The sequence below is a fragment of the Hylaeus anthracinus genome, unplaced genomic scaffold (genome assembly GCF_026225885.1).
Source record: "Hylaeus anthracinus isolate JK02 unplaced genomic scaffold, UHH_iyHylAnth1.0_haploid 11985, whole genome shotgun sequence".
NCBI lineage: Eukaryota > Metazoa > Arthropoda > Insecta > Hymenoptera > Colletidae > Hylaeus > Hylaeus anthracinus.
In genome coordinates this window covers 6,427,329-6,452,206 of record NW_026534333.1, presented here as the reverse complement: position 1 = coordinate 6,452,206, position 24,878 = coordinate 6,427,329, and the positions used below count along the sequence as shown (strand labels likewise).

At 42.4% G+C, this 24,878-nt stretch overlaps 1 protein-coding gene across 4 annotated transcripts in view; it reads left to right on the top strand.

Moving 5' to 3' along the window:
• The first annotated feature begins 7,543 nt into the window (after window positions 1–7,543).
• Window positions 7,544–24,878, top strand: part of LOC128886815 (hemicentin-1) — a 221,167-nt gene continuing 203,832 nt past the window's right edge. Inside the window, exons 1-2 of one of the 4 annotated variants that reach the window (XM_054141986.1) lie at window positions 7,544–8,125; window positions 8,259–8,852. In XM_054141986.1, the coding sequence (XP_053997961.1) occupies window positions 8,747–8,852 (106 nt within the window). In that variant the 5' untranslated portion in view covers window positions 7,544–8,125; window positions 8,259–8,746. Of the gene's footprint in view, window positions 8,853–24,878 lie in introns of all 4 variants that reach the window. The other 3 variants (XM_054141988.1, XM_054141987.1, XM_054141989.1) reach the window with 3 other exon arrangements.

Genomic DNA, 24,878 nt, shown 5'->3' with positions numbered 1-24,878 from the left:
ATAGATTTCTCCACCGTCGATTAGGATAGTTAATCATTTATCATTTCTTAAATCCTCCGTACGATTGTCTTGCTAATGTATGCAATTTAACAATACTCAGCCAAGAGATAAGACGTTCCGTAAAGTAAATATACAATTTTAATTAAACTAGCTGTTGCAATTAGACCCACTGTCTCGATAGAAGACCGTACGATTTCTTCTAATTGTTATCAAATAGAGTGCAGAAGCAATTAAGTTAAGGGAGCGGTGCTAGCGAATAGAATGTCAACATTTTGCAAAATCGATTTCAAGAAACTACTTGTTATCTGGGTTGGAAATCGCTTAAACGCTTTCATTAACAAATGTTCTTGAAGTTTGTTCCGTAGATTGGGGCATTAAAATTAACTGCGTGAAAGCGAAGTTTCCAATTGAAATTTCTTTTAATAAATTCTAACCGGGTTTAATTAAAACATGGGCTACTTTTTCTCAACGCTGAATTCGTTCGAAATTCTGGAAAATGGAGGACTGTTCAAACGATTAATTACGTCTAAGGCAAGGTTTGCTGAGTCAGCCTTACGGAGTCCACCATAGGCACCTGGACGTAACGTCGATTCTTTTTCTTACATTTATGTGCCTGAGAGCTCCATGAAGTACCAAATGCAACATTTTTTGTCTATATTCCTTGATAGATTCTCACCATAAAGATTTATAGGTACAAAATACAGTTACGATCTTGGCAAGTCTTTCTTATGATTACGATATGTTTGATATTAAAATATTGCAAATAAGTATAAAGTAGTTAAATGAATGAGATGCAGGCGGTATGTATTACCGAAAATGGTTTGAGGTTACACACATACGTCTGACATAAGTTTCACGTTTGTACGAGCGTTCCCCAGAGGCGAAGAAAGCACGGAAAACAGTACGAAGCTCTACAAATTCCTCGCTGCTTCCTGAAATAATCGTCACCCGTTTATTACCGCAAAGTTGTCAGGGTACAAATTCCCCTCGGATGGGTTCACTGTCGCCTCGGAACTCCAAATGCATAGCGTCACGTGAGAAAATTAGGCAAAGAAGATTGTACACAGGGAAATTAGATAGTCGTAGAACAAGAAACGTAAGAGAACTCGTTAACGAGTCGACAAGAACGTATTTCACCGTAGTTTTAAATGCTATGCGTATATTAACGGAATAGATTCCCTATTTCAATATAAATTTCTTTACCCATTTTGAAAAAAATTCGTTGGCTTGTTTTAATAAAATTTTGTTTGAAATTGACGAACAATTTTCAATAGTTACACTGCTCGTGTACGTGTCCAATCGACGACGAACAATTATGTGAAGTTTCGACGAACTTTCAAAAATATGAATACCGTTAAATTGGAAGGGAACAAATTCAAATATATTTTCTAAGCAACGATAAATGGAGCAATTCTGCACGTACTTCGATAGGGATTAGCTTACTTGTTTCAATCACTGTTCGTATTTGCTTCAACGTCTGCGATGGAGCGGAAGTCGCGTTGAAACGAGGCGAAACTGAAAGGTGGAGGTTGACAAAATGCGTGGAACTTTTCGCAAAAATTTTGTAATGAATGCGGGTATATAAATATTACCTTCCCGTGCATATTTCCGTCCTTCCGCGTGCATATTTCACTTTCAAAAGCTTTTCACCGCGACGATCTGTTTCACGAATGTTTGCGAACGCGTAATAAGTAAAATCCGGATTTCGTTGGTTTTGAATTGAAACGGAAAATTTGTCTCGCGTTTCGTTGCACTCATCAGTGAACCATTCATTTCATCCGTGCCATTAATTAATTTTTGCATGCACCGAAAACTAGAAGAGCATAAAGCTGTGAAAAAAGTTCTTACGGATATTCGTTAATTTTATTTGACGTTACTTCTTAAATAAATCCCATTCACGTTCATCTGAAAATGTTAGTTACAGACGAACAAAATACTTCTCGTACATACGAGAACCACGAGTTTATTTATAGATTTTTAATTCACAAAAGGTCATTTTCATACGAAACTCTACAATCCTCCGTGCAAGCTTGAATACACTCCATGTAATGAATACCTTATCTAGTTAATACGCGATGTAAATGTCCCTATAAAATGAGTCAAGGCCAGACCTACGGATTCCAATTTCATTATTGTGGTTGGCGGAGTTTACAAAGGAGCCTTAATGAATATTAAATTTCAACCATGTTTTTTCATGCTACGCTAGTTTCTGTGCCGTTTTAATTGCAACCACAGTATTCGAATTAAAAGTTTCAACTTACGAATCTTATGAAATAAATACGCTACATTCGTACAAACTCCGAATTAGGAAACACATTTTCACCCCTCTCTAGGGATGACTTGAAAATTTGTTGTTCGTTCAGCTCTCCTCTTGGAATGTTTCTCAACTCGATTCCTATAAAGTAGTCTCTAGGTGCGTCGAAAAATATATATTTTCTAACGTTTTTATCGTGTATTAGTCATTTCTCCCAACAACTCTTTTCACAGCCTTATTCACTTCTAGTACTTTCGGTACTTTTGCAAAAGGACTTGAAATAATTTACCTTGTAACGCGGGTAGCTTGTGCAAGTATGCACGATCGGATGCATCCTCCAAAATTATGTACTAGAGATCGGTGCCCATCGAATGGAGGTTTTGCTGCATCCATGGTTAAAGGTCAAGCGCGCATTTCATATCCAGAGCTTGGCCTCGATGCCACGTGTGAGGTTTTCCTCGATCGCACCCTCGCAACTTGAGTACACCCTTTCCTCTCGACGTAGGCCAAAAGTCCTCCGCTAAATCGTCGCCGTCTGCTCGCGGGCACAAAGAAATCTTATGCATATGGCTGAATAATCCCCGAGCAGAATGTAATGGCTGCAGTCCTTCGAGGAACTAGGACGACCAATATTAAATTCTCGCGTCGCGGTAAGAAGTCCGATATCATCCCCGACGGATGGAGCCTTTTTCGCGGAAGCGTCCTCGCAAATATTGACACGGTGTTTGCTCCTCGTGTTTCCTGCTTTCACGGACACTGTTCTACTTTAACGAATTCTTTCTGTCATGAAAAACTTCATCGTCCCTCGCTCGTCCACTCTGCCACATCGTTTCCCTTCGTCCGACCTTACCTTTTCCATTTTTCCGCTCGTAATCGATAGAAGAACGACCTTTTAGCTGGGAGCTGACGTTAAATCTTTTTTTGCAACTTCATCGATTCGGTGCGAATGGATAAGGGAGCAGAGACTTGTTAGCTGACTGATTCAAGTGGACAAAAGCTGCACAATCCGCCAAATAGGTGCCGACGAAAGGGACAAGCTTCGGTCCTGCATTGTTCAATGTTCCCCTATTCATTCTCTCTGCTACCTTCCAGGATCTTGAACAGGGTTGACGAAAAAAGCTAGGCTCGTTCGTCGAATTATGTAACCTCGATAGCGGCGTTTGATCGACAGTTTATAATAAAATCCATCGGCTATATAAGCGTTAAGGTCGATTCAGACCATACGACACGGACCGGCACCGACACAACAAAACATTGAAACACGCGTTTTAATGGAACTATTCACACTTAACAGACACCGACCTGAACGTTCCGTCAACGGGAATAGTGTGAATAGTTCCATTAAAATGCGTGTTTTAATGTTTTGTCGTGTCGGTGCCGGTACGTGTCGTTGCCGGTCCGTGTCGTATAGTTTGAATCGACCTTTACACACGCGACGTAAACGTAAACCATAACCGATAGATACAGTCAGTATTTAATTCAGTCAAACTTCTTCGATAGACATAGAGGGTACGAATATTTATGAGATTGAGTGTATATACAATCTTTACACTGGGAAGAAGAAAAGCGAAATTATTCTTTCATATGAAATATTCCAATGAACTCTGCTCGTTTAATCGAATTCCGTTCAGGGCCCTATTAATTGGCCTGGCCGACCGAGCCGCGTAATTGTTTATCGGTTAGCGAGCATCGAAGTGGGCGAGGGAAGTCGTCGATTTCTGACCCGCAATTACCGGCGCATTTATTCCACGAATCCTCACGCGAATACCGCGGATTTGCGGAGTTTTATAAGTTCACGCGAAAAGCGGCGAGAATTTCTGCGGTGATACATCGCGGTAAGCGATTCGTGTAACGCGTAATTTAGGTTTCATTCGACCAGGGATTTCCCGTGTAGGCGAAATCAACGAAACGGAATGACGTTCCAGGAATTCGAAGCTCAGAGGGATAACAATAGAAAAAGTAGAGGCAACGTCTACCGTGCGAACGAACAGTGCAACTGCGGCCTAGATTCCGCCTCATTCGTGATTTAGACGATAGAAGGCATCGATTAAAATCGCTAATCTCCTCTCGTTTCCTTACTCTATCGCAACACAGTTCCCAAACTAATTTTCAACGTACAATTCCGAAATTGTGCGACAACTCGCACGTTTCAGTTATATTTTCACGGCAAGCGTCTATACGTTACGATGACTTTTCGCCATCTGCCGTATAAGCTAGCCCCGTAATTTGGTTCTCGGTGTACGTCTCATCCTTTCGAGCGAAAAACTATTCCAAGCGCGTTTTGTACGCTTCTCCTGTACTTAAGTTTTAATTGTGAGGGAAGTTTTGCATAGACCGGAATTGGTGATAGTCCAATGGCGCTAAATCCGACAAATGGGGCGGATGAGGAAGAACGACCCTAGCTCCAGTTACATTTTCTGACTTCGCAGCGAAACATGCGGTCTCGCATTATCCCGCCGAAACCCGAGACCTTTCCCATTGGATAATTCAGGTCGGTTCTCCTTAATTGCCGCATTTAATTCTTCCAAGTGCGAGCGATGCAGGTCCGAATTTATGATCCGCTTGTTTGGAAGGAGATTCGAATTTGCATACTTCCTTTCGTATCCTCTGTCGAAAAATGAACGGGAAAAATGAAAAGAAAAAACTTAGAAACAGGGTAGCGAGGATAATGAAGAGTTATCGTTGGTAAATCGCCGTCTAACCCGTTTTCGAGTGAACTGCCGGAAGTGGTCCCGATTCTATCACTTGAAAGCGAGAATTTCAGTAATGCTCGTCGTCTAACACAGGAATTGGATTCCTTGATTCATTGGTTCGACGTTGAGCCCATCTCGAATTGGGGCGTGGGAGAAGGTGACGTGACGAGTGGGAGAGTTATCGGCGAAGGGACAGGAAACAAGCCTTAAATGCCACGCTACTTGGTGACCAACTGCGCAAAGGTTTGCGAATGCATATTATTGGCGGGTAGTTAGCGACGTTTTCCAAGGAATAATCTCAACGGAGCCTGAGTTTTAGTTAACCTCTCTTCTGCCCGCGTTTAAAAAAATAAGTAATTGTCTTGCTACGCTATAAAAGATAATTAACTGGAAGTTTGAGGAGTTTCGGTTGAAAGGAATCCTTTAGCCACTCGAAGCAAAAAAAAAAAAAGGATATTGAGAGGATAGATATCCGCCGCTAGAAGTAGACCATTGTGTACTTCGGTGTACAGAGTGTCTTGTTTATCATGGACACCTTGAACAGTTCCGTTAATATCGATAAACTTCGGGTTGGGTTAGTTTTCTATAACAGCCTTTTTGGTCGTTAAAATTAGCACAGCCTGTATCCACCTTCCGCTTACCATCCCTTCTGTTGTTTGTCAGCACTCACTGATCTCTTAACTTCTATTAGGCAGCGCAACGGTTGATGAATAATTCTGATAATCTCTCTCACCAAGTAATTAGCATAATGATCTATCCTTCTGAGATTGTTTCCGTTTTTATAATCTAATTGGTGTCGCGGGTGCAGAGTAAGGTTGAGGCGCTCTTTGTGATTGGGTAAGAGCCTCGCGCTCCCGCCTTGCGCTTAACTGAAATTCCTTTGTTGGGGCTAATGGAATTAGGTTAACGGCTATTTTGATCCGCGGGTTTGTAATTTAAGAGGGGATTCTGGTTTGTCGCCCTAGAAAGATCTAGTTTTCGTTGAGACAAAAAGCTAACTTTTGTCTTTGGAATAATAAATAAACATCAACGTACTCCAAAGGTTACTCGTCGTGGATGCTATCGCGTTATTTGTTAAATTACGCGGCTATTCGTTGGAGTTCGTCGACTGGGTTTCTAAAGCATTTGATCTTAGGCCGGCACAATTACCGTATAACATAAAGGAAGACGCATAGCGTGACTCGATAGGAAACAGGTGCTTCAGTGACCACATAAAGCCAACGATAATGACACCTGGATTTCCTGAAATCTTTAACAACCTATTGCAAAGTATTTTTTTTGTTCAAGGTCAATGTATTATTCAGTTTCCCAAAGAACGCGAACGTTGAAGTCTATACGATCGAGACGAGAACACGCTACTCAGATATAACGCTGTTTAAGTTATTAAACGAGTATTGCAATTTAGACAACGTGAAATTTGAGCGGACGAATAATACGAAAGTCGCATCGTTATCCAACACCCGGGAGAATCGTTGAACAGATCTTTCTCACAGATATTTCAAATATCAAACACATGTTTCCGAAAAACGCTTTCGTAAAACAGAGAATATGGTCTTAAAATATGAAGAAACCAAGAAAGTAGTCGCGTGTAAAATAGTGGTGTTAAAGCTGAGAATTTACTTCGTTTCAAATAAAAAATTGTCGAGCGGTCTGAAGAGCACGAACTACTTGGCGAATGGTACAGAGGAATCTGAATTCGTGGTGATTAATGAAAGCGGATCCCTGGTTCTAGGATGTTCACACTCAACAAGCGTTTGTGCTGTGTGAAAAATCCTCATTTAAAACATTCAGGCTTCCAGCTTTGTGTGAGTTTCACCGCTGAATTCATGGTCAATGATGAAGCTCGATTCTAAAAGCCTCGCTTCGTTTTGGAAATTTAAATACGGGCTGATAAGGTGCTCAGATTTTTAATGGAAAGGAAAATTACGTGGATGATGGTATTATATACAGCGATTTTAACGTTTTAACCGTGCTTCGGCTTGACCATGAATCGACAGTTTGCAAAACAGTTGGATAGCCAGCCTGTAAATGTCTGCTGGTAAGGAAACTGAGGTTATCAGGGTTATCGTGAAACATTGCGTGCGATACTGGTTCCACAATATCACAAAACTGTACGTCAATTATTCCATCTTTCACTAATTAACACATCGTTGACCGGCAATTTTACACAGAAGCGACTTCATGTCACCGTCTATTATTTTGTAATTTTTCTACTACTGAGCTACCGAGTGATATAAACCTAAATACCGAGAAAAGTATATTCTATTGTTGAAAAAGAATCAAAAACTAAACACGATAAGCAAAGCTTTTGCAATATTCTATATGACCTGAGTTTCATAAATTGAAATAGATAATGCAAGTGCAAACACGAGTTTACTCTTGACCGGTCAACGATATATTAAATGCGCGTCGCAGTTCTAATCGTATATCGGGAAGGAGATATAATTCAGCAAAACAGTAGATAATGGTACAAAGAACACGAAATTGATAACAGAATTCCAAAAGTATCGTCGTAGCTAAATGTAGTTACTCCGTTTAATCAGCACGAAAGGACCCACTACGAAGGTTAGAGATTTCTAATTTCAGCGAGACCTTCAACTATGCAAACAATGAATATTGCCAACGATTGTATTTAACAATATTAATTACAGCGGTTACGATCATGAATTCCGCGGCGACGAGGTGCGGCCACGCGGTTCGAGCAGGGGTTGTAGAAGTTCCACGGAAAAACCTTAATTCCGGAGCGCAGGACTTTCCCACCACCTTTCCGCGTTCATGCAGAGACTGTCACGGTTCTCCCATCTGCACCCACCCCGGACGGACGAGCTGCCGTGGCAAGCAGTCGGCTTCCTTCGTAGGGACATGCGCAGCGACCCGCGGAACGACAGGTGCGCGCCGTTCGCCACGAATTGCTTAGTTTCGGGTAAGCGTACGAATCGGTCGTATCGCGTTCACGCCGTCTCGTCTCTCAGGTCACATCGGTCGCTGCTTCTCTCTCTTTCCTATACCCTTATAGCGTTTCTCGCTCTCTCGTTGCGGTTTTTCGGTCCAGACGCATTCGACGCGTTTCGAACGCTGCACGATCGCAGCCGCGCCGTGCGACCTCGGATCACGACGACACCTGACACGGATACACCAAAGGGATCGTTCCTCGAATTACCCCATCGAGAATCCTTCGGTTCGCACTTGTCGACGCCCTAGATCCCCCGACTTTCCCAGTTTCTCACCCGCTCCGTTTCGCTCCTTCTTTCTCGCTCGACACCGCGGGCTGCTCAGTAGCCCGCCGTTTATCGAGCGTGCACGTGCTTCAGAGTTCGCTGCTTCCTTGTGTTCCGACTGACACGCTTTTAGCCAGCTAGGGGAACGGTTCCTGGCGGTTCCAACGGGTCGCTCCCGACGGAATTCCGACCGTGACGCACTCGAAAGGTGTATCCTTCCGGAGCTACCGCCGGAATCCTCGACTCTTCCGCTTCCCCGAGCTCGTGCGGGCTTTCTGCGCTCGGAATCAGATGTCCGGCAGACCGATCGCGGACCTCTGCCAAAGAACCACGGATCCAGCGGTCCGAACCACCGGTTGTCCAGCTACCATAGGACCGGTGTGATCATCGGCGAACTCTGCGACGCATCGAGTTCCTCGGTAGCTGGACTGGACCGTAAATATATCGCGGTACTGTCGGTGTGTTTAGCGCGTGTGAAGATCAGGATAGAGCGCCGTGAAGAGATAGATCACGGTGGAGTGGTGAGACGAATGTGGTGCGTGAAGTATTGAATCGTGGTTCGTTCGTCGTCAGTTGCGAGGATGGCTGGTAGACCGGATTTACAGAACAGGACTAGGGGGAAGGACGCGGTCGCCACGATTTTCCTGCTGCTTCTCGCGCAGTTTCAGCTTCTTCGAGACGTCAAAGGTGAGTTTTCTTGTTTCTCTCTGCGTCTCGGAGTCTTCCAAGTCTCCGCGAAACTCGCGGTGGATTCGTGGGAAGGGAATTGTTTAGCGTTGCACACAGAGGTGACTGAAATAATAAATGAAATTACCGTGTAGCTACTATTCTCGACGTCTACGCAATCCAAGAGTCGAGTTTTCGGTGAAATACTTAAGCTTCGAAGCCTTAACCAACCGCGTTTCAAAGATTACAGAGACGAATAAAAATCTGCCCTTTCGCGTGTCACCGCCACGTCTTCGTTATCCGAGTCTCAAAGGTCGGATGCGGAGGATTCGTTTAAGCTCCGGTCTCCAGCAGCCGCTAGGACGTTATCTCCCGAGTCATTTTTGCTGCTGGAGTCTAATCCCCCGAGTTTCACGAGGAGTAGACCCTGAACGTAAACATTCGTTTGTCCTTTATTTTTCATTCGTAACTTCGAACGGGGTAAGAATTTTGCCCGGCTCTGTATACACGCGAGGAACACGACGCGCGATTCGCGCAACGTGGAAACGGGTCGTGCGTGAATTCGACAAAAATTACGTACACGTACTCGGTGGAAGTTAGGAACACTTGGGAAATTTAGAGGTTGTCAGGGAAGCGGTAAGAAACGCGGAAAACGGTTCACGAAAAGGAACAGGAATGCGAGAACGCGTGCACCGATGGTCCGTGATACGTGGCGAAATTTACAACTGGAAAACGAGTGAACGCGAGTAGAAAGTTCTTGAGAGTTCTCCAGCCGCCGCATGATGTAAACGACGAAACAAAAAACACAGTCTCGAGTTCGTAGGGGGTGGGCAACAAACGTGAGCCCGGTTCTGTCGCGTGTTTCGTGAATATGTTTCACGTTATTTGCGGAACTTGCTACTCTAACCCCGGAAGCGTGGGGCAACTTGGACTCGTCAGTGATAAACATACCCCCAGTTGTGTCACACGAGGGATTTAATACCAGGAAAACAATTAGATCAATTATTTGGGAAGTTGAGGTCGCGATAAGGATAAATAATTTAATCTCTTCGCGACCCACGGTATCGTTTTCCACGCGAACCAGTTTCCATTTATGTTGTTATTGCGATATCAGTGCTGAGTTTCGCTTTCAAGGATAATTCTTCGAGGTTGGAATATTACTTGCGACCATGCTCTGTGACATATTTTAGTGCGATGATGGAATATTAGAGATTTTAAAGTAAAGAAAATCACGTAGTAGAATACCAACACTTCTTTTTGCTTCTTTTCTGAGAAGTAATCGTTGTAACCGGGCGAAGGCACAAAGGGCTTAAGATTACTACGATTTATTACAGAGTTCTTCAAACTTTTTTAGTCACGGAACATCGTTCGTCTCACGGTAAATTTATGGAATCATTACATGCTTTTATGGCAAATTAGGTTTTAAAATGAATATTTTGTCTCTAATGAAAGAAATAAGGCGGGAGGGAAATTAGTTCACCGGTGGATGGTACTTTTTGACGTTGAAAATTACATTACATTATCACCTCTATTTTAGGTCCTCTTCGGATAGATGATCCAAATATGAATTTGACGGTGCAGAGTGCATCATTAGCGATGCTTTTACCATTCTTTTTCCGATCCTGATATAATTTTCGACATTTGATAGCGAGCCACTCTACCATAAGTTTTATATTTGGATCATCTATCTAAAGAGGACAAAAAACAGAGGTCGATAAATAATAAAGCTGGTTTCGATGTCGAAAATCACTCTATACGAGAGAAGTCATTAATCTCTAACTTCGTTCATTTTAAGCACCCCTGAAAACATAGAAAGTCCTTCCTTTCTGTAACGTATGTTACTTGAGCAACCTGGTAACGCAAATCAAATATATAGAATACACAATGGAATCTTGTTATAACAAGCGTCGGCACGGCTGTAACGAGCAGGAGGCCATACTAATTTTAATTTACGCGTATTTCAATGGAATCGTTCACTTTTATAACGAGCGTATCGCACGAATATACCGTACACACTTTTCGAATTACGGGGAACATCAAATTGAATTTTTTTAAACAGACGTCTGATACGAGATTCATAATTGAAACTTTAATTGAAAGTATGTTCATCGTCAATTGATATTGCTCCGTAACGCGTGATTTTAAAGTAATGAACGAATGAATTACGTAAATCCAGATTCATAAGCAGAATTTATTATATACGTTCTTCGCTTCCTGCTCTCAAACGCACATCCTTGGCGAATATTGGAGCTTATACGTGTCACATTCTACTTTAACGCGTCGAATATTGCACGAGAGTTAGCATAGCTACCGTGATTGTCTAAATCACCCCCAACGGTGTGATCTGTGCTACAAAGGGTGTTTGCTAATTCACATTACAAAGCTTGTACGCGCGTGTCGTTTGTAAGAATAACTAGGAAGGTGTGATGCAATCGATACTAAACGGTTCGATGATTAAACCACCCAAGTACGTAACTGAAAGCAAATACAGGACGGCGAGTGTACAAGTATCCGATTACAAAAGCAAGAAAATCCGATCTTTGTAATTACAAGACTGGAACGAAAAAAGAAATCCTTGGTATGATTATACTTGGTTTGAGAATTACTGCAACGAAGTATGTACTGAAACGATAACGAATTCTTTGAAAGACTTTGGAATAACAAGTGCGAAGTCGGTAGAAGTCGCGGAAAAAACGAGATAAAAACAACTGTTCCGATATGAAGAGGGAGAATCAGGAAAATTCAAGCGCGGTAGAAAAATAACACCAACTACACAGTTACGGAGAGAACGGGCTTTGCATCGAGAAGCCCCGGCGTACCACCCAGCGGGTGTTGAAATAGGAAAATATTACAAGCATTTAATACTCGCTTTTCTAAGCCCTTTCATTTGTTTAATTTCCGTTCTTTCTTCTATTTTTCGCTAAACCATTTGCGCGGTTTTTTACGTCCCCCACACGAATCGAATACTTTGTACAATTTCATTTTGTTTCGATGATTTCTCAGCCTTTCAGACTTTGAAACTGTGACATACAAAAATAATTGGCAGCATAATTGGCTTGTACATTCGTAAAACGAAAATATAAAAACGTTTATAATGGGTATATGCTTCATCGGAGCATCGTTAAGTTGCTGATGCGTATCGAGATTGTTTGATCGTTTCCTCGCCACCCTGATTCTCGTAACCTGGCCCCGAGACACAGCGAGCTGAAATTAAAATTGCAGCAGCAATTCAGGCCACAGTGCGACGCTGCAAATTAATATTTGCACACAGAGGGCGGAAGTAAGCATACGCGCGTGAAATCGAAACGAGGGGAAATAAGGTTTCCGTGTTGGGAGTTCTGAGAGGTCGGCTAGCGAAAAGTTCATGTTAGGATTCCCTAGCAAACATTACGCAATTTGAAACTCTACTTTATCGAATGACTGAGACATAATGGTATTTTATCTATGGCAGGCATGCCATCAATTTAATCGATTTAATTTAGCGGATGATCGTACAAGGAGACGTTCGCTTCGCGAATGATTAATATCTCTAACGATTCTTTAAATACAATTTCCTTCGAGAAGTACGAAAGTTTAAAGATGACAATTTTTTTTTTTTTAATTTTGTAGGTCGAGGTTTAAAAAATAATGTGCAAATGGTCCCATACTGAAACTCGCATTAGCGAGCAAGTTATAACCCATTAGCGCCAGCGGTGTACTTGGTCGGTTATTGCATTATGAAACTTTTAACGCGTTCTTCTCGATACGGTGCTTTTTAAAAGCTCGTACGCAATAACTGCAAAACGGCTGAAACAATCAACTTTAAATTGGGTGTAAATATTCGTAATTTACCGCATGGAATCACGGGTGATTTCTCAAACGATCCAATAACGATAGTTAGGTGTCAACCACGACTCCATCGACGAGATCCCTTTGAAAAATTCTTTATTAGCCTGACAGCGACCGTGTTGAAAATAGCAGAAAGCAGGGCGAATGAAATAGCGCTGTATATTCCGAGATACCTTGACAGTACGCGAGTCATCGTACGAAAATGTGCAACGCTAACGCGGGTACCTCCGTGTTTATTATCCAGTCTAGGGCCGTGCAGGAAATTCTGGTACATCTTGTATAGCACTTGGCGCGAAGTTAATGAACTTTGCAGAATTCACCTTCTTCGCGACGAGCAGAGAAATCGCTGCGTTCGCCTAGGCGGAAGTCTTCGAACAGTTGCGAATGGGATTTCCCAGTCTGTTTCCGTATCCAGTGCCTCCCTCGAACAATTCCGCGCGAGAAATAACTCCATTGTTAACGACTGCTGGTTCAAACTCGTAGCTTTTATTGGCAGCAGCGTTTTCAGTCTTGCAACGCGAACAGCTTTCAAGACGCGGAATGTTACGGATTCGTAAATGGAGAAAGACGCGGCGATGCACCTCTGTATCTCACCTTCGATGTTATTTTCATCCCTAATTCAAGGTTAGGCGCCGGAGAAAGTTCGTCGTACCTATCTCTCTTCTTTTCGAAGTTTGGAGGGTTTCTGTAGACCCTTTGGTGCTTTGTTGGCGAGGGCGTCTCGTGTTTAAACTTCGGCGTAACCTAACACAGGATGTCTCAAAATATGTAGTTCACCTTGAAAAGGTACGAGAAGTGGATCGAAAGAGAAAGTAAGTCGTAAACGTGCAGGAAAATTTCTCGATTATTCGAGCGGTTGGAATAAATAATGAATTTGAATTCAACGTTACACGGAATGGTTAAAATTTCGATTCGTTTCTGTCGAGGTATCGTGTAGGTTGAGATTATAGCATGTATCGCGAGACAGCTCAGAGAAATATCGGTGTAAAACGTGGAATGATTCGTGGATGGATAGAACCATCTGTAGGTATCGCGGCGACCTCGTTTCCAGAAGTGCGGGGTTTCTTTAGGGGTGAAGAATATCTGTTGACACAATCTTGTACGAAGTTTCCAATTTTATCGGTGCGTGGTTCCGTCTTTAAAAACTCAACCACGTAGAGTCTCGTGGTACAATTCGGAACGAACGGCTCTTCCAGAACTGTTAGTAGTCATTCCTGCATGATTTGGAGCAGAAATACGCGAGTTCTTCTTTAGTTTTCGAACAATGGTTCTTTTCTTCCCAGCGATTCAGCTGCTTTGGTCGGTCTGCATAGATGGCGTTCTCAATAGTACTTTCAACTTTTTATTCCTCTTTATAATATAACGAACAGCAGGCTCGGAGAGTTTTGTAGTCTCGGTATAGGATTTCTCTTCTCTGCGCGGTACTAGCTGAATTACAGGATGTTTTCCGGAATGGGAAAAAAAATTACCCTGAAAACTTGAATTTAGTGATGCATCGAATATGTAAAATATTTAATTTCAATTCATTATATCGATAAAATATAAAAAAAAAGCTTATTCGAGTTTAATTAGATTGTTTGATTTTCACATTCGATTACAAAATAATAGCCGGTGACACGAAGTCGACAATGTGTTAATTACCATGCTATCCTTTGAAAGAGTATCGCAACATCAGAGGTTTCGATTTTGTAACGTAAAGGCCAGTCTAAAAATCAACGAACGGAACTGGGTCGATAATAAACGCCAACGGGAACGTGAAGGATTCGACGGAATGGAAACGCATTCTACACAAGAAAAGTATTACGAAAGCTGGGCTCGTTTAATCCTGATGCGAACACGGTTTACGGTAATGACGGGATTAACGACAATGAAAACGATCGCGATTGCAAGGGATTTGTAAATGATCTTTCTTTTCAGAGTAATAGAATGCCAGTCGAAAAACTAATAATTTCGCGGTACGCGACGTTGAATCGAACGTTTCCATTCAACCGCTATTGGCAATCGATAATTGCAATTAATACGGACACGGTGTCGCAAGGTTACGCGTAAATATTATGGCAGCATTAATTTTCCCTGGAATTTTCATGCCCGTACTCGGGAGCTATGCCTCGATGCTCATGCACGATGAACTGTGGTTCCACGCTTTGTCAAGGATCCGAAGCGATATTCGTGGTATCAAAGATATCGGTACAATATTAATTTAATTAAGATTGCAGTGGCTGTACATCGATAACATTGTTCTGTTGCTCGTAAATCTTTGCTCTCGAAAATAACGTTGATGGATCTTGCCACACCTTCCATTAGGTTTTAGCAATAGTCTGAAGGCTTTTGAATTCCATTGTTCTTGCACTCTATTGTACAACTCAGCAATGGATGATAACGGTGAGTTATAGGAATTATACATTCGCCATTCCAATAATCCCAGTAGATCGTCCCGGTCACGATTCAGACTTCGCGTTGGCTGCTACAGGCCGAAGAATGATCGAACATTCTACCATTTTCAACGGCGTCTGAGAAACGTTGTCGTAGAATCCCTTTCTTCACACTGTACACCAAGTAATCGTACCTGTTACTCTTACCTCTTTTTATTACCCTCACATTTGTAAATGCGATTGTAAAAGTAGGTCTGTGAGATATCCACGGTACGTTACTTTAACTGAAAGTTACAATAACAGATGGAAGGCTTACGCTAAGTTCCCTTCGTTCCTCTGTAATTGAGACAGCTTAACTGGATAACCTGGTGTTTAGTCAGACGCGTTTTGTCACGGGACATTTTTCTATGAACCTTCTTAGAAGTAACAATATGCTTAAAATAGACGTGTTCTAGCGGCGGCTGGAGCAGCGCGAATTCTAGCGACAAAAATAAACGTTCCGCTTGCGGGTAACCAGACGAAACGCGCGAATACGTACAAGCGATGATTTGATGCAACGATCAAATTTTATAGCGAAGAGAGTCTTTAGAACCACCCGTCGAGTGATTATCGATGGTTGCTTTTAACGAGTCTCTCAGGTACGTTACGTCGGTTATGCCCTGGTTGAAGTACATGACAAAAACTTGTCTATTCCACATACAGTCAGATCCATAAGTATTCGTACATTCTACGTTTATTGAAGAAGTTACGAATACTTATGGGACAGACTGTATAATATACAGTGTATATATTAATCACTGATAAGATCATTGGCTCCCTGCTGAAGATTTGACTGAAATACTCCACAGTCAGACTTCTAATTGTAGGGCAAAGTTTGCTGGGTCAGGCTGATTGATAGCCCTACCTGCAAAACTTGGACGAAGTGACGATATAATTTTGGGAAACACGTTTATATCGCATCTTCGACAACGAAAATGAACGACCTTAAAATGGCCATCGCAGTTTTACCTCGCGCCAACAAAATGTTCCCTACAGAACCAGATCTCACCCTGTACATAATGCAAGCACTAGAGGTCATAATAGAACGTCAACAAGCACAGTCGAATAATTCATTTATGTTTACATTGAGTGTATACATAAATGAATGTTTACACCCAGCGTGAGCACAAATGAACGTTTACACTTCAATTTCCAAAGATAACTGTTACGACGCAAAGGCAGTTATGTAGCAGTTCAACATTTATTTAATTTGTATGCATACGACGGCGCAGTTTGCAAACAACTGAAATAACGGTTTTCATAACGATTAAAAAAATGTTTTATGTCGAAAGCGAGCGCAAAAAATTACATGGAAAATCGCTTCCAATACTCGAACACCTTTCGAACCCCTTATTTTGTAGTCATACGCTATTGGTACAGATTGATGGAAATGGGCGAGACGAGGTTCAGGAAGGGAGGATGTACTATAGCGTGTTCTAGTGCATTTCCACCACGTCATCTTATAATCACGCGGGGATCGTAGTCTCGCGCCAGGTTACGCGGTAAATCATTCCGTCTCTTAGGAGACGGTGCAGAGTAGTGCTCATTTTGTCCGCAAAAACACCCTGATTGCTGGGAGATGGTGCTCCGAGTAGTGCGCGTTTAGTCTGTTGAGACACGATCACCTAGGCAACGGAACATCAACGAGATCACGCATGATCGCGAAGAAGCAGAGTGGCTCGGGATCGTTCAAACAATCGCGAGTATAGTTCTTGAAATAACAGTGACGCGAAGATGACGTATGCGACGTTATATCTATAAAATTTATTTAAATATCATGCATTAAATTCCCGACGCGCTGTAGTGCCTCTTTCGTTCGGTTCATTGCTCCGGAGACCATTTCATTCTTCTTTGATTCGAAGTTATATTTTCTTCGACTTTTCTTTTCACGGAGAATTGTACACATGGCGACGCTTAACTTTAAGTAACTTTTAGAACTAAGAGTACATTCGGAAAACCACCGTATTTCACTGACTTCAACTTACAAGGAGAGCCCCGGAACGAATTGACCGCGTAAGTCGAGGACTTACCGTGCAGTCTGTTCATTGGATTGATAACCTATTATGAAGTTAACCTATTGTCTGGCGTCTCAGTCACGCAACAACTGGAAGCTCGTTCAGAAACGGAAAGGGATGTGTTTGGAGCGCTGTATTTCCCTCAAACGGCAGTAATTAATGCTATCCGGCGTACGGTAAAGCCGTTCTTCCACTTTAACGATGCGACTGCGTCGCGACAGAAATTATTATCACTTTAGAATCGTCCTCGGATTGTATCTTTACGTTAGCAAGGCGTCTCGAAAAGGGGTATCGTGTCCATAAACGAATTATCTTAATCGCGAGTCGATTTAATCGTTAATTCAGCCTCCGCAAAGTTGCTAATCGGAAAATCAGTCCGACGGGTAGTTAATCTTGCGACGTACGGAGCAAACATTCCATCAGTTTATTACCGTGTAGCTAGATATAGTTGATCGCCGTTAATAAATGGAATTTTGCGAAAATCCAATATCGCGCGAGAAGACTGCGAAGGAAGCATGATGATAATAGCGTCACGGAGCATTTTAAAGCAGAACCCCGTGCGAGAAAGCTAACGCCCTTTGCGATTATGGCAAAACCAAATAATACTCGCCGCGCTTCGGTAAATGCGCGGATAACTTCCCTACGCGGAATTTTTACCCCGCAGGAGAATAAAAGTAAAAGCTTCGGTATAAAGGTTGTTATGAAATCTGTTTTTTTTTTTTGCTCGAAAGCTTTCGTTTGCCGAACGTGAAACGATTCACAGAAATTCGGTCGAAGCACTTTAAAGCGGAAACGGTGAAGCCCGAAACGAAGGGAATTAAATTTCGAAGAAGATTCTTTAAACGATTACTTAAACATTAATCTCAGTATGTAAACCACTTGCACGAACTGGGGCACGTCTTGTCTCGAGAATCGGACGACACTTTCATTCAAATTTTCGCGAGCTCAATTTTTACCTCTAAGGTGTTGACGCTTGGAATTTACCATGAAATCGTTCGTTCGAGGCTTCGAATGGTGGGTCATTTTTTTCTTATAAAATTAACGTGAAAATTGATCTTTCGGCGACTAGAGACAAGTTGATATGTCCATCACGGGGAGAAAGTTTTGGCTACACGTTGCGCGTCGAACACAGAAGGATTAAGGAGACTATCGGTAGGCGATACATTATTCATTTATCGAGGGTCAGTTTGGAACATACGTGGCATTATCATGGAACGTGCACTAGATAACAGTAACACAAATAGCACGATAAATATCGGACTTGAAGTTATTCAAAGTGCGTATTATTGAATGTGGAACGCTGGAGAACACGGCGGTTATTGATTGCCGCAAAATCGAACCCCCGCGCCCCGAGAGAATTTCGTTCCGCATTTTGTCAAGTGGCAAAAATGTCGAATCGTGTCCCACTTTAGCCAAACGATCGAGCTCTTTCGCGTTTAGAGCACTCGTTCAAGCTCCCCTTTTTACTTCCAATTATGCTTTTTCGGCTCGTATCGCGTTACAATTGTGTTGCGTTATTCTAGCGACGTGTCACGTTGCAAGGATCATTTCATTAGCGCGAACGATTGTTCTGCTATCGAATTATTCGCGATCGACCTCGACATCTGAAACTACTAATTTCACGAAAAATATTTCCCACGCAGAGAAACCGTGTTCTGGCCTGCAGTTACGATCAGCTGCCGTTCCGACTGTTAATTAAACGAACTCTATCCACTGATCAAACGTTTTCTATTTAGCGATCGATTGGCTGTAATACATCTTTTTTAAGGAAGTTATATTGGAGTGAATCTGTTGTACTGCGAAGTATACGATGACAGCAACCACGAAATGGATTACTCTCACCTTTCCGGTATTTCAATTTCGCAAATTCCCCGACGAAGTAACGAGAACACCGTGGTTAATAAACATTCTCGTGTATTTTTAATACCGCCATATTAAGAAAGTTTCGATTTAAAAAGAGCTTCCTCAAGTGAAGACGTCCTCGTAAAGCTCCATTATATTCCTTCGTAGCTTGTACTGGATCCAACGCGACTTAAAAGTTCTTCCATCGATTGTGCGAGTAACAAACCGTCCTGGAGGCTCCATTTTATGCGGAATTTTTTAAATTTAAATGAATTGGTGCAAAGAGGGCAAATTGCATGAATACGTAATCCCAGTTAGCGGGCGAATAATTGGAAGTAATTACAAAGGTTTGAAGGGGAGAAGTGTTCTTTTTCAAATACCGAAATAAAGCGTTGCTATTACAATTTTCCACGTAAACTACACCCTCTTCTATTCAACTACCGAAACCACTAGAAAGTTTCATTGTTTCTATTTGTAAACAAACTAGTCGGCCCGGAACAGTACTGTATTCTGGTTGCTTATCGAATTTAACGATGCACCGTTATTCCATTTACAAATTGTGTGCTATGAATGATTCATTGTATCATCTGCAGGAAACACTGGAAAACAATGTCTGTAGGTCGATATGATAATTCGAAAACTTGTTATCGAAACGTTGCTTTAGACGAGTAATTTACTTTGATAGATGTTTTCGGTTACTCCAAGGGCTCTTCTCGGTTTGTTAATTTATGGAATTACGATTAGCTTTTTTATTTTGAAACTCGTCCATTACTTACAGCACTCGCTCAGTGGCATCTGGTGGCAGTTATCCAATCGCTCTTTCCGTGGAATGCCTTTTATTTTCCAGCAACTAGTTTCGTCGAGGTACAAGAGTATACACCGTAACGTGTAATGGAAAAAAAAAAAAATTGTTGACCAGTCGAAGTTTTCCAGTGATGAATATTTCAACTATTTCGCGCGTGTAAAACGATCCTATTCGGCGAGCGTCCACGCTTTCAATGGAAGTGTCGAGCCGGCGCGGCGTGCGAAATAAAGTTTTAATGGGCGGCGAGTGGAGTTTGGGTTTCAAGCGTAATTAAATAAAACGCAGTATCTGGATCCACTTGTCCGCGGGAATAGGAACAAATTGTTTAATTATAACTGTTCGTTTACGCCGTCGAACGAAAACTTTGAACGGTACAGATGCAGGTGCGGTCAAGTTGTACGCGCCCGAGAGAGGCGTTTCTAGTTTGGCAGTGCCATTTGTTTGCGTATAACTCACGTACACCGGGTGTCAATAATTTCAGGTCGTTACGCGTTTCATTGCGAATCACGTAAGTTATAATACGCACGCACACAGTTCGCGGCAACTTCGGTGATTTACGGTGAACTATGGCGTTATTATGTCGCTAAGAAGTTTACGAAACGGCGTTTAACGACGCCCAGTAACGCCCGGAGGTAAATAATAAATTTGACTTTTCCAACAGCCGGCACGAGAATCAAGAGGACGTTCGATTTGCCAACGGGTGCCTTTGTAATTTCGCGCGTTTCGGAAAGGCCGTGGCCGCGGGTCAGGATTTATGAGAGGAGTATTCATTTTCGAGATGGAAATTCATTTTTGCGATACGTAAATGAGTTGGTACCACGCGGTTTCTCTCTGATGCATTTCTCCTGTTTTTAAACACGCGCGAACGTCGCCGGGCTAGGTGCTATTTCGGAATGGGAACGTATTACGCTGTTAGAAACGCTTTGACGACTTTTTAGATAGAAATTAAAAAGTTGCTTTCCACGAAATTGCACTTTTAAATGAAAGTACGGGGCGGGACGAGCTTCGACGGAAAGATAAGATCTTATGTGCATAAAGCGCAGAGTGTATCGCGTGTGATAAACTGACAGTGCTTGCGGCATTCCCTACTCTTCATTTACTGGTGTATAATTTATATATTTCTTCTCCTTAATTATTTTTTTTTTTCTTCTACTAATGTAATTTACTCTCTCCTTTCTCTGTGTCTGATTTTTTGCATGGTTTCACTGTATTTCGAGCGTTTTTTTCGTTGTATCCGCAAGCAATGAAAATATTTAGGCGTTCTCGTTTAAACGGTCCACGGGGTATAACTTTTTGAATAACCAGGCCGAGCTTGTACGGAATCGGTCCACGGGCGTAGCGAAACGGTCTAAAAACACTGGGGCACAGTTTCACGCTTATCAATACCGTCAGTGGAGAAGTTTAAATGAAACAAGTTTTTGACTACGCGGAGTAACACGTGCCTTATGTAACTTTTCGCTCCGCGCTCGCGGGACCGGCTCGTTTTGCAGGAAGCGTTTACTGCAGACGGAAATAATTACCCTTGCCGCGGGTTCACACGATAATAATAATTAAGAACGGACTTTTCGCACCCGGGTGTCCCACAACGCCCGCGCGCTTGTTTTCTGGATTCAACGCCGTCGAATAGAGGCCTTGGAATTGCTTGTAATGCTCGAAAAGTGCAGTCGTTACGTAATTATTTATCACGTGAAATTTGGCAGAAAATTAAAAAAGATCGCTTTACAACGAGAACTATTTTAATAATAATAAGAATAATCCTTTATTTACGGGCAATATGCCCTTGATATCAAATACGATAACAAAAAAAGAAAAAACAGAATTTTGAATGAGACGTACCTGAAGAATTTCTGCTGAACACTCTCAATCATTTTAGTACGACAAAGTAGTGGATTGTATAGCGAATAAAACAACAATGCCCGCGATAGGATTCCTACGTTTCTGAAATTGAGACAGATTAATCAAACCACTGAAGTCTGGAAGCCCGTGGTAGTATTGTCCCGCGACTGAAATGCAAGATGGAGACTTGGTTCGCCATGTCGTCAGATTTGCCAACCAATTGCCAATAGGTTATTTCGAATAGTTAAAGTAACCAATCGGTTTGTTCCTTCCATTGGGCCCTTAGCAAGTTTCTCTAGGATCGAATGCGCGATACTCGATGAAACTTTGGTAACGCAATGGAATTCCCAGTGGTTTCGAGTTGATTCTGTACGTCGAACCGAGAGAACCGTTAAAATTAATTTCTATTCCCACTTTGGCAGAGTCTGGGATTCGTGCCGTGTCTGCGTTTGCCCATTGTAGACGAAATAACCGAAAATTGTACGCTTCCGCAATGAAATCTTTATGGATACCGGGTAGGGATGTTTTCTACGTCTGAGAAACAAGTGCCGAATAGTTTAAAATCCCTTTAACGTAAAAGTAGCCAAAAGTCGACGACTGTGTCGTAAAATTTGTCAGCGAACGAGAAGAATTTTATGATCTTATTGGCGCTCATAAATCCGGAACAAATAAAAGTTGGTTTACACAAACGGCGTGATCGATAGTTGGAAGCTACATATACGCACTCGAGGATCACTCAGCCGCGCGTAGTCGCGAAGAATCTTCAATGCCCGAATTCTCAAAGGGGAAACTTCTTACAGAAGAATTTTATTGGCGACTGTAGAACGAATTAAAAAGTATTCAAACTAGTTATTACGATTAGCGTTCTCAAGGATCGAGAGAATAAACGTTTGAACACCTACAAACAGAAGCTCTACGATATATTTTCGTGTTTCGATAACCTGAATCAAATCGAAAAATCACAGAAATTCGAGGGAAAACGAAAAAGCATTACCACGAGAACGGTTACTCTTTTGGATCGATCGATATTTATAGATCGAATTAAATGAAAGTGAAGCAAGTCGATTGTAAACACGGAAAAGAAAACAACGCGCGTATCGCGGTGTATTTTTGCGCGCGAACATGCTGGACACGAGCACGATTACAGAATAAACATTTGACTGCTCCGGGAATGCGGGTAAATTGATAGGATGGTACATAAGGACGTGGTTATCTGATACGGTGGGCCGAGTTTTCATTTTTACGCGTGGCGCATTGGGTAGCTGAGGCACATTGGCCAGCCGCCAAGTTTATTCCTGTATTTCGAAGTTTCCGAAACTGTGATTGACCCCGGACGTATAATGTGTTATTACACGCGGTCGACTGCGCACCGTGAATTCCAATAGGATTTGCGTCTAAATATCGCTATCTACTGGACTCGCGCGACGCGAATTTCATCTAGGGGAAAGTAATATACGTGTTCGGTTCGTGTGTCGATTTTCCACGCGATTCGCTCTCGCGTTGCATCTCTGGCTTGTACAGCACTACGCTCCGAAACGGTCGTTTCTGCCACTCGTTGGAAAACACCGATTTTTACGCGATACCCGTTTGTATATACTAAGCGATCGCGAAACGGTGGTTGTTTAAACGTGTTAAGCCTGTTAGCGTGTTTCATTCTATACACGCGAGTGAAACCACATAATATGCGCTTGCAGCGATCGGGTTAATTCAATAAGACTATGATTCTCCTCGCACGTAACGCGTTGCGCAATGTTTAAATGTGCTTAGGCTAAGACTACCGCATTACCTAACCGTGTTAGAGCAAAGTGACGTCGCGCAAGTATCGTGGTATACAGGTGGGGTCTACCTACCACCTACTCGGACTGCTGGCAGATGTAGAAAACATTTTTACGAGACGTCGGGTATCTTCGCGAAAAATTTTAGACTATTATCTCTTTCTTGAGTCTTCAAGGTGCTGTTCTCCTTAAGGAGGCGTGGTCCTTTTCAGTTGATCGCGCATTACAGCGGTTCAGCGGAAACGCTCAGGTTGCGTCCGAAATGGCACATTCTCAGCAATCAGCTGACTGTTCAACGCCACCGCCCAAGTTGTGCCCGACAGTCGACACTTCGACTTGATAACCCGCTAGCGATTCGACGAAATTGCCAGCCGTTTCTTACGGAATGGCCCAATCCCTTACTCGAGGTGTCTCCTTCGAAACGTCGCTGACTATTTGCTTGAGAAATATTAGGGATCGTGAAAAGAATTTTGTCCACCGGAGACCTCTTACGTAACACGGGCTATAAGGTCGTCGAGAGACCCTCGGGGAAAAGGAGGAGACTCTTCAATTTTTTCAGTGGAATGTCATATAAATTTTTGTAGTCCTGGATGGCCCTCGAATGTCCTCGTTTAATATTTAAGGACAACGAAGCTCTTAATATTACGCTTTGGACAACCATGGGGTGGATGGATAAGTTACCTGTGGGACGGACAATTCTTTATACGAGCTGAGTATTAACACATTCGCGACCACTGGCGTCACTTCAAATTCTATTTCCGGTTATGAAAAAATTACGAAGATCTTCGGCTTAACGATACAAATTTGCGATGACCAGCTTCAGAATTTTACTATTTTCGTCGGTATTAGAAACGTAAAACATCTGCCAGTCGCGAATGTGTTAATAGGGATGATGTTAACGATGCAGCAGAATATTTTGCTGAGTAATGTGTGCCATCAGTTTCCTGAGTGGAACGTTCTAGCATTAGCCGTGTATGTAGACATCGATACGTTAAATGATAGGTTGTCTTCATTTTCATACTCTTCCTCAAGAGTCACGCATAGCTCAACAAGTTTAATAAGAGCTCCGAGGTAGTGGCTTAAGCGCGGATAAGTGAATGGCAGGGTTGAGACCGGGCGATTAAACTATCGCCTAAGCCTACAGCCTATCTAGAACTGTCATCCGATACTGTTTCAGACAAGTTAGGCTATCGAAAGGTGTCGAAGTCGAATCGAGGGATTCTATCCAGGGATTTTATTTCACTTGTTGAGTTATACGATACTTTCGGATACCTGAAAGCTTACACCTACGTATTGAAAATCTGACTCGTTTGGATCGGTGGTCATGCAACGGTGTACATTTCCCACGATTGTGCCCAATCGCTTTAAAGCGCTTATCAGTACGAATAACTTCTGCCCTAAGCAACTGAATCGCCTCTAAACCGGGATAAATACTTTCAAACTGTAAAACACGATTATAACCGGAGCATGTAAATGCTCTTACCGTAATCGGTGCGAGTAAGAGATAAATGGATTAAACGTAACGAATTGTACGT